Source organism: Lactuca virosa, chromosome 1 (genome assembly GCF_052849685.1).
Source record: "Lactuca virosa cultivar CGN04683 chromosome 1, Lactuca_virosa_CGN04683_v6, whole genome shotgun sequence".
Lineage (NCBI taxonomy): Eukaryota > Viridiplantae > Streptophyta > Magnoliopsida > Asterales > Asteraceae > Lactuca > Lactuca virosa.
The window spans coordinates 49,407,689-49,418,615 of NC_136426.1; the positions used below are offsets into that span (position 1 = coordinate 49,407,689).

Consider the following 10,927-nt stretch of genomic DNA (forward strand, 5'->3'; position numbering starts at 1 on the left):
TACAACCAGTGGGGTCCAAGCTATACCACTCCTTTATATGTGACTAAATTAAACCACAAGCTTTGAACCATTCGAGCATTGTTGTAGGGAGACAAAGAGAATGAATAAACTTTTTTCTAGGATTTCACATCTTGTACGTACTTTAGTCATGTCCTCGAACTTTCTTCTATTTACACCCAACTCCTTCCACTGTTCTTACTAATCGGCCCTTAATATTTCGTAGTTCAAAATATATCATGCTTTTTTAGCAATTTAACATAAAGCATGATTAATTTTACAAGGACCATTTTTCATATAAATTCAAACATATTAGTTCACATTTAGCTTAAAACTTATAAGCTTATATTTCAGATCACATGTTTCAATATGACTATATATAGTAGTCATATCCACAAAAAAATTATTAAATTAATTTACTAATAAAAATTCAGTTATATTTAAGAAATGAATTGTGTAAAAATAGTTATTATTGAAAAACTATAGCATGAAATCAATCAAAGTGGAAAAGTAGAAAATCTATTAGATTATGGAACTTTTGAAGATTTGATTCGTATAAAGATAGATTCTTATAAAGATAAATATATCTCTATGTACGTAGATGAATGTTTATTTGTCAAAGTCTCTTTTAAATGTAAAAACTCTATAAGGTTATTTCGGGTATAGAATATATTTTATTTGGATATATAATATATTTTAATATCCTAATAAAATGTAAGTCCATTTATTCTAAAATTATAGCTCCGACAGTGGTTTGGTTTTCCAAGAAACGACAGATATACATGAATAATACAACCGGAACGCTTCATAATAAAAGAAGGGTCAAGGAATAATCTTAAATATACTGCAATACGAAGCATAATCAAACAAGTTCAATAAATAAAGTCACTTCTGAATGAAACCCGATATCTTTAAGGGTCATTCTTCCCTTATCAACACCGTAAACCTTTCTAGGAAAACTTGATACGAGTCTGTAGTTTTCACCAACTCCTGGTATGCCTAGTGAATCGATGAATTTGAAAATGGCTTCCATTTTGTCTAAACTTGAGAATGTTTTCTCCTTCCTTTCTCCATTTGGAAACCGTATTAAAATCTGAAGAAGATAAACCAGACATCAAGCACAAGTCTATAAGCCAAATGTACAACCATGACTTGCAAAACAAACCTGGGAATGTTGACCATTGGCAGTTGCATTTTCTTCGTGTTGAGCTTTATTTTCTAGTTTTGACATCTTTTCCTAAAGCCAAAAAAATAAGAAGTTATATAAAATTCCGGAACCTAAACATAACCGCTTTAACTGCTTGTATATTACAATTTTATGTAAAATATGTCGTCACGATAGTGACTCTAAATTTATTTTTGACTTGGGCATTGGGGAATGGTGGATGATAATGACATTATACGTACAAATCAGACTATATAAAAAATACTTATGAGTGGAATTTGACTATGAGACATGCATGACTAGTCCGAGTGATATGAATGGTGGGACCCATGGAATATATAAAAAAATGCATGATTAAACGAACCTGATCCGCTTGGAGAGAGGCAGCATAAGCGGCATCTTGTTCTTGTATCAATCGAATATCGGCCTTTCTTTTTTCTTCAGCTTGTGCCCTTCTATTACCGAACGCTGATTGTTGCTCCTCGAGTATCGTTTGTAGTATTTCTACTAGTTCTTCTGGGGTCACCGGCCCTTCCATCTACTTAATAATATGTTCAGAACTACCGATTGCATTAAGGATAAATGAAATTTAAAAATATATGAGAAAACATGCTGACATACTTCTAGAAATGGAAGTGAAAAGTAAATGATGACAAATTTATAAAAATTATGACTTAACGGAGCAAACATTTTTTCCTAAATTTCTCTACTAAGTTGTTCTTTCATCATTATTCAAAAAAAAACTTTTATACCTAGTTTAATTACCGGATCAAATCATATTCTCGTTAATCCACTAAAATAAAGCAAGACTACAAGAAATCAAAATCTTGGTGTGTGGTTCAAACATACCTGTTGAACCACGTCTAAGTTGTGGCCTGAACCAGGGGCGACAACCGCACAAAACGGATAGCTAGCTGGCCGAAGTGTTGTAGCCATATGCAAACCCTCACCTTGATCAGCAACACCACCCCATGACACGAAATTTGCATCAAGAAACTGCACCACTACTTCAGAACACAAAGTTTCCTTACAAAAATGTGGTGTAAATGGGTGATTAGGCAAATGCAAGTACAAGAACACAAACTTGTGTTCATCTTGAGCCATCTTTAACGCCTCCACGAACCTACATGCATAGAAGAACGGATGGATGATGCCAAAGTGTTGCTCAAAACATGATAGAAAACTCAGATCTGGTTGAAGATGATTAATGGAGTGATCTAGTGGAGGGTGGTGGTTGTAGACATGAGGAACATTTGGTGGTGGGAATTGGTGGTGGTTTCTCATGAGGTCTAGTCCTTGATCCATTATGGCTCGTGGGAGGCTAACCATTCGACGCACTAGTCTAGTGCATGAGGCTTCCAACATTTCTAGTGGATTAGCCATTTTGGGTCGAGCCACAACACTTGCATCACTAGAAGCCTATGTAGCATTTCCTCTGACAAAATGGAAACATGGAAGAGATTAAAGTAAATGGGAACCCAATGTGGTAAAGGTCGTTGCTTTTTGACTATTTGATCAATTAGCAATAGTTTCTATGGTTGTCATCATGTAGTTTTGTTTTTTAATAGACTATTTAAAAAAGTGACTGTTTTCTAAGACATTTACATAATATTTGTTCAAGAATTTGCAATATTTTTCATGTGGGTAATCAAGATTTCAAGTCAAGTTTGTAGAGTAATCAAGATTCAATATTGATGTTGTTTTTGCGATTTTAAGGATTAAAAAAAGTGATATGAAATGGACTATATATTAGAAAACTTTTGTTTTTTTTGGAAATAACAAACGAATTAAACGGAAGCCTACTCGCAATATTTGAAGGGCAAACCCAGCCCTTACAGAGATTTCCAAGGAAAAATTCCCCACATGTGGCACCACAATAAGTAATTTAAAGGAATCGAACTCCCAACCTCACGCTCAACATAGATGTAAAACCTTATTGTGGAAGTTTCCTTCAAACTTCAACATTGGATGATTTCTAGAATACCATTCTACACATGTGGTTTTAATTTGTCAAGAATGGGTGGTAGCATGTTTGTTAAGAATGGATGGTAGCATGTTTGTCAAGCTTGGATGGTAATAGACAATTGAATTCATAGCATGTTTGTCAAGAATGGATGGTAGCATGTTTGTCAAGCTTGGATGGTAATAGACAATTGAATTCATACATTCATTTGCCTATAAAAGGAAATGAAACCAAGCTTATTAAAAAAACAACACACCTCAAATTACATCTTCATTTTTCTCTCATATTCATACAAATATATATTTGATATATTTGTTTTTCTTTCCTCTATCTCTGTAAACACTGAATATTATAGTAAATTGGTTCTCGGCTTCCTCCGCCCGGTTTTTCCCGATTTGGGTTTCCACGTAAATATCGCGTGTTTTTTTCTTTTTATCGTTCGATTTATTCTTGGTTGATTATTCAAATAGTTTTATATTCCGTTGAATCGCTATCGTGATATTTGGGTTTTATACTTCGATCTTGAAGTTATCGATTATTTATTGTAGTCGATTTGTCTACAATTGGTATCAGAGCTATCCGGGTTTTCCGATAACGATTCGTAAAAAAAAACTATTTTCAACCATGTCATCGATGAAGTACGATATTCCTTTACTTGACAGAAACACAAGATTCCCTCTCTGGCAAGTAAAGATGAAAGATGTGTTGATCCAAATGGATCTCCACAAAGCACTATTAGGAATGGAGAAAATGCCGGCAACTTGGTCGACTGAGGAAAAGGAGATGAAAGATCTGAAGGCGTCGTCGCAGATCCGTCTGCATCTTTCTAACGACGTTCTCTAAGATGTGTTGAAAGAGACATCCGCAGCGGCTCTCTGGCTAAAACTCGAGCAACTACTTATGACGAAAAGCTTGCCCAACAAGCTACACTTGAAGCAACGACTTTTTAACCTAAAGATGGGTGAAGGTAGTTCTTTGTCTGATCACCTCTCTACCTTTAAAGAGCTTGTAGGAAATCTGGAGAATATGGACGTCAAATACGAAGATGAAGACTTGGCGTTATTTTTATTATCTTCTCTCCCAGACTCCTACGATCACTTTCGTGACACCATTATCTATTCTCGGGACACTCTTGTCCTTGACGAGGTAATGACTGCTCTTGATTCAAAGGAAAAGATGAAGCAGATAGTTGGGAACAGTAGCAGTGATTTTAAAGCCGAAGGTCTCAACATCAGAGGGAGACCTAACGAGAGAGGTAGCTCTTCACAAAACCGATCTAGATCTAAGTCCAAAGCCAATCGCAAGTATTGCAATTATTGCCACAAGAAGGGACATCTGATCGATGAATGTTTCAAGTTAAAGAACAAGGAGAAAGCAAAGGCAATCGCAAAGGGAAAAACAACCAATAACACCGTTGAAGCCGATGTTGCCGAAACTGGTTCCGATGGCGAGCTTCCATCCGTTTCAGACTACGGTTTAATGACCACGAGTGAGTGGGTACTTGATTCAGCGTTTACTTTTCATATGAGCTCCAACCGAAGCGTTTTTCATTCATATGAAAAGGTTAACGAAGGCCACGTTCTAATGGGTAACGACACTTCGTGTCGTATTATTGGACGGGGTACACTCAGGTTCCGCATGTTCGATGGCGTTGTTCGAACGATTCAAGATGTGAAGCACGTATCCGGTCTTAGGCGAAATTTACTAAGTCTCGGTACTTTCGAGAAGAAAGGTTACGAGTTTGTTGGCAAAGACGGGAAACTCCATATTTTCAAGGAAGGTTCTGTGGTCATCCGAGGAGTTAGAAAATCCGCAAACCTTTACATTATGGATGGGCAAGTTATCTCCGGCGAAGTCTCGGTATGTTCTAAATCCCTCTCCAACGCTGATCGCTCTCGTCTATGGCACCTCAGGCTCGCTCACATGTCATACCATGGTATGAATGAACTAAGTCGAAGGGGGTTGCTCGGGGAGCACAAATCAATCGAACTTGAATTCTGTGAAGATTGTATATTTGGAAAGCAGAAGCGAGTGAGTTTTATCGGTGGCAAACATACGACGAAAGGGCCACTTGACTACATACACTCTGATTTATGGGGACCAGCGAAGGTTACATCGAAAGGTGGAGCCTCTTATATGCTCACGATCATTGACGATTTCTCAAGAAAGGTATGGTCGTTCTTCTTGAAGTCAAAGGGAGAAGTATTCCAAACTTTTAGAGATTGGAAAGTATTGGTTGAAAAGCAATCAGGTTTTGAAGTGAAATACCTTCGTACTGATAATGGACTGGAATTTTGTTCTGAAGAATTCAACTCCTATTGCCGTAGGGAAGGAATTACGAGGCATCGCACAGTAGTTCATACACCACAGCAGAACGGCGTAACGGAATGTATGAACCACACCATCATGGAGAAGGTCCGATGCATGCTATCTCATTCGAAGTTGCCGAAGTCTTTTTGGGCCGAGGCCGCTTCAACCGCATGCTACATTATCAACTGTTCCCCTTCTCGTGCTATTCAAAAGAAGACCCCATTTGAGCTTTGGTCCGGCCAACCTGCTGATTACACGAAATTGATTCCATTTGGATGTCCAGCATATGCCCGAGTTGATAACGGTAAATTGGAACCGAGGGCAATTAAATGCGTCTTTCTCGGATATCCGACAGGTGTTAAAGGGTTCAAATTATGGAGCCCGAAGCTAAGCAAGGTTTTGACATCTAAAGATGTGACCTTCGATGAAAAAGCCATGCTTCATCCTGTCTCCAACATTCAGACCAGAGAAAATGAAAATTCGGAAAAAGACAAAGTTCGAGTGGAGGTGGAGTTTCCTTTAAATTCATCTTTCGAGGACCAGTCTCATGAAGGTGTCGAGGTTTCTCAACCCTCGAATAATCAACATTCTTCTTCTCATGAGCCAGCCGAAGCTCCAAGCCAACCTCACAGTCCCTCCATTGCAAGAGATAGACCTCGCAGACAGATTGTACCTCCAAAGAGATATGTTCAAGCCAATTCTATCGCTTATGCACTTACAGTTGCCAATGAAGTTGAGTCTGTTATGGAGCCCACAAGCTACAACGAGGCCATTCAATCCAAACATTCTAATAAGTGGATGGTTTCCATGCACGAGGAGATGGAATCTCTTCAGAAAAATGGCACATGGGATCTCGTTCCAGCTCCAAAGGGTAAGAAGACAGTTAAGTGCAAATGGGTCTACAAGTTGAAGGAGGCTATCCACCCTGGTGACAAACCAAGATATAAAGCTCGTTTGGTAGCCAAAGGCTACAGTCAAATCCCAGGTATCGATTATACCGACATTTTCTCTCCGGTTGTGAAACACACGTCAATACGTGTCTTGTTGGGATTAGTTGCCTCTCATGACTATGAATTAGAGCAACTTGATGTTATTACAGCATTCTTAAATGGTGTGCTTGAGGAAGAGATATATATGCAACAACCTAAAGGTTTTGTAGCTCCTGGCAAGGAAAGCTACGTGTGCAAATTGAAGAAGTCTCTTTATGGCCTCAAGCAATCTCCTCGACAATGGTATAAAAGGTTTGACTCATTTATGACCAGTCACAAGCTGAAAAGGTGCACCTACGACAGCTGCGTTTACTACAAAAAGTGTGACGATGGTTCAATGGTCTATCTACTTTTATACGTGGATGACATGTTAATTGCAGCGAAGAATATAAAGGAGATTCAAAAGATAAAAGACCAGTTGAATGCTGAGTTCGATATGAAGGACTTGGGTGCTGCCAAGAAAATTCTAGGAATGGAAATAGTGCGAGACCGTAGTGCAAGAACTCTATACCTTTCTCAACAAAGCTACATTGAGAAGGTTCTGCACCGTTTCAATATGCATGACGCAAAAGAAGTCAGCACTCCTTTCACAGACCACTTCAAGCTATCATCCGCCTTAAGTCCTACCACCGAAGAAGATATAGCATACATGGCAAAGGTATCATACTCCAACGCTGTAGGATCTCTTATGTATGCTATGATTTGTACACGTCCATATTTGTCATATGCGGTAAGCATGGTGAGCAGATACATGGCGAATCCAGGAAAGGAGCATTGGGTTGCTGTTAAATGGATTTTTCGCTACTTGCGAGGTACTTCCTCTTTATGTCTGCGGTTTGGAAAAACCGATAATGGAGTACTTGGTTATGTGGATTCCGATTATGCAAAGGACTTGGATAAAAGACGATCGATTACAGGGTACGTGTTTACTTTGGGTGATTGCGCAGTTAGCTGGAAAGCGCAGTTACAATCTACTGTAGCGTTATCCACCACTGAAGCCGAATACATGGCTGCTACGGAAGCAGTGAAGGAAGCCCTCTGGTTGAAACGGTTGATAGGTGAGCTTTCAAACAAGTTATCTGTTAACACTGTTTTTTGTGACAATCAAAGTGCAATAATTCTGACGAAGGATCAAATGTTCCATGATCGAACGAAGCATATTGATGTTCGTTATCACTTCATCAGAGATGTTATTGCTAAAGGCGATATTACAGTAAACAAGATCAGCACCAATGATAATCCTGCTGATATGTTCACTAAAAGTCTTCCAATAGCCAAATTCAAAGCATGTTTGGATTTGGTGGGTGTTTCAGATCGCATTTGAGCCTGATAGGCTCATGGTGGAGGAAGTATATTTACTTTTCGAAATCAATTTTTTTTCATATGGTGTTTGCAGATTCTTATAGAGATTTGGAGTATGATGAGCTGTTGATAAACTGTTTTGCATGATCATTGTGCAAGTTAAAGTTTTTTCATCCTGTCTCATTTGAAGTCAAGGTGGAGATTGTGGAAGTTTCCTTCAAACTTCAACATTGGATGATTTCTAGAATACTATTCTACACATGTGGTTTTAATTTGTCAAGAATGGGTGGTAGCATGTTTGTCAAGAATGGATGGTAGCATGTTTGTCGAGCTTGGATGGTAATAGACAATTGAATTCATACATTCATTTGCGTATAAAAGGAAATGAAACCAAGCTTATTAAAAAAACAACACACCTCAAATTACATCTTCATTTTTCTCTCATATTCATACAAATATATATTTGATATATTTGTTTTTCTTTCCTCTATCTCTGTAAACACTGAATATTATAGTAAATTGGTTCTCGGCTTCCTCCGCCCGTGGTTTTTCCCGATTTGGGTTTCCACGTAAATATCGCGTGTTTTTTTCTTTTTATCGTTCGATTTATTCTTGGTTGATTATTCAAATAGTTTTATATTCCGTTGAATCGCTATCGTGATATTTGGGTTTTATACTTCGATCTTGAAGTTATCGATTATTTATTGTAGTCGATTTGTCTACACTTATGTATCAACCCAGCTAGGATTCTTATCATTTTGTATGGCCATTTATTTACAGGGAAAGCAAAGATTTAAGATCGGTTTATTTTATCAAAGGTGAAATAGATGGTGCACATAATTATAGTATAATACTACTTTGTCGGTCGTATTTATGGGAAGAAACAAGGAAGAAACAACAATAAAAGAAAAAAAAAGGTAATTGAATGAACTGTTACAATCATCAGTAACTTTTAAAAATATTATAAATATTTTCTTTATTTAATGTGAGTATGTGATTACCAAAATTAATACATACCAATACCCGGCATTCATTTTCCAGCCTGGTTCCTTCCGATTGAAGGCAAATCTCAACTTGTAAAAGCACTAGAGCTCTTTTGTTCCATAAAGATAAGGCACAAACCACCATTTTCAAAGCCTCATAATCGCCTATTCTTTTCTTTTCTTTTTAATTGAAAACCTGTTGATGGTAAGAATTGTTGCTTTTGGGGAAGAAAAAAAAAGTTACCAAACTTTAAGGTGGGGATACCAAAATGAGCTTGACGCCATGATGGAGATTGGTCTTTACTCATTAGTTGGATAATCTTATGATGGTCTTTGGGTGGACAATCTTATGATGGTCAATTGATCCTATTTTGGAATTTATTCTATCCAAAGTCACACAAAATCTTATGATGTTGTAAAATCGTAATAATTAGTTTTTAGTGTCTATTAAATTTGATTAAAAAATCTAAAAGTTGCAAAGAACTGATTTTCGAAAGTAAATATAAAATCAAATATCTCCCACTTTATTCACTTTATTACAACTAAATATTTGGATTTGATTCTTAACAATCATTAAAAGAATCATTTGAATAAGCATGTCTATACCTCATAATCCTTGTTGTATATTGAATTCGACTGTTTAATCAAATCAAGAACCATGTTTCTTGATTTGATTAAATAGTCTGATTCAATATAAATTTTTGAATGCACTAATTTTACCGCATAAAACATGTGTAGGTGATCATAACAATTTTAAAGTGAACATACATCATATCTTTCTCAAGGGTAATTCTTCTTATACGGAAAATTCTCAAATCTAAAACAATGACCAACTTTTACTCATAATGTACATTTTATCATAACATCGTTATTCTCTTGATATGAATTCATAGTTAATATCCAATAAGACATACCACTTTCATTGCATGCAAGTTCACATGTCACTGAAACATTATCGAATATGCAATGCACTCTCTTAAGTCTTATAACTTATAAGCATATGGAACACTATGGGCGTGTTTGGCAACAGTAGCTGTTAGCTGGAAGTGGGTAGTGGGTAGCGGATAACGTGTAGCGGGAAGCTGATACTTTTATTTGTTATATGAGTGTTTGACAAAAGTAGCTGGAAACTTTTGAAATATATAAAATTACATAAAATTACAATTGATTAAAAATAAATAAATATATAAATATATTTTAAGGGTAATTATAAAAATTGATTTCAAAAGCTCAGTAGCGTTTTGTTAAACGCTACATGAAGTAGCTTTTAGATTTAGAGCGTTTTGTTTAAACAAAAAGCTCCGTTTGATAGTACGAACGTTTAGCTTTTGATACATGTATCTAATACATAAATATGTATGCAATGAAAGTGAAAAAGGGAGAGAAACAAAGCTTTATACTGAGGCAAACTCAGTATATCTACTAAATCTATAGATATCCGCTCAAATATTCAAAAACGTCCAGAAAGCCACTTGTGATTCTACTAGATCTATAAATATACAACTTCCACATCATGATGTCCAAGTCATCCGAAATTTCGAATTTAGATTGCAAAATCATAATCCTAAAAAAGCAACTATCTTTTCTGAGTTAAAGTGACTAAATGATATCATGTTTGTAACAACTTATACTTTATGCATTAAAATTGTACATTGCACCTATTTCTTCTAAACGAAAGTTCTCAAATCAGAAACAACATACATCTCTCACTATATGATATCCAAGTCATTCCTCAATATTACTCTAGATTACAAAATCTAAAACATAAAAAGGATGGAATTGTGGATCTTATGCATTTAATCATATATATTTAATGTGATTATATCAAATTAAGTCCTTAAATCCAAGGCAATATACATCTATCCCTATATGATGTCCAAGTCATCCTAACAATATTACCCTATATTAAAATATCCTAACCTATAAAGCAACTAGGTTTTCTAGGTTGAAACCACCAAACAAAATAAACCATGTTACAACAACTTATACCTTATGCATTAAAAGTTATACATTACATCAGATTTTGTGAAATTCAACACTAAAATATACTCTATACCCTTATTCAACGTGGTGAGAGAGAATCATCTGTACCAAGGGCACGACACATAGGTACCTTTACAAAAAGCATGTATGAGTGACACTTTATGGGCCAAATATTCTCAAAAGAACACTATTCTCTTTTTGTAGCATGGGCCATGGGGTCTTTGTGCAAAGAGTT

The 10,927-nt window shown here is 36.3% G+C and overlaps 1 protein-coding gene across 1 annotated transcript; it reads right to left on the bottom strand.

Moving 5' to 3' along the window:
• Positions 1–789: 789 nt before the first annotated feature.
• LOC145125714 (plant UBX domain-containing protein 10-like) lies at positions 790–2,641 on the bottom strand. Its single transcript, XM_079061167.1, has 4 exons — positions 2,012–2,641; positions 1,527–1,700; positions 1,163–1,234; positions 790–1,090 (listed from the first exon to the last, which is right to left on the bottom strand). Exons 1-4 carry the CDS (start codon positions 2,543–2,545, stop codon positions 860–862), a joined length of 1,011 nt encoding a protein of 336 aa, XP_078917293.1. The 5' UTR covers positions 2,546–2,641; the 3' UTR covers positions 790–859.
• Between the last annotated feature and the right edge of the window lie 8,286 nt (positions 2,642–10,927).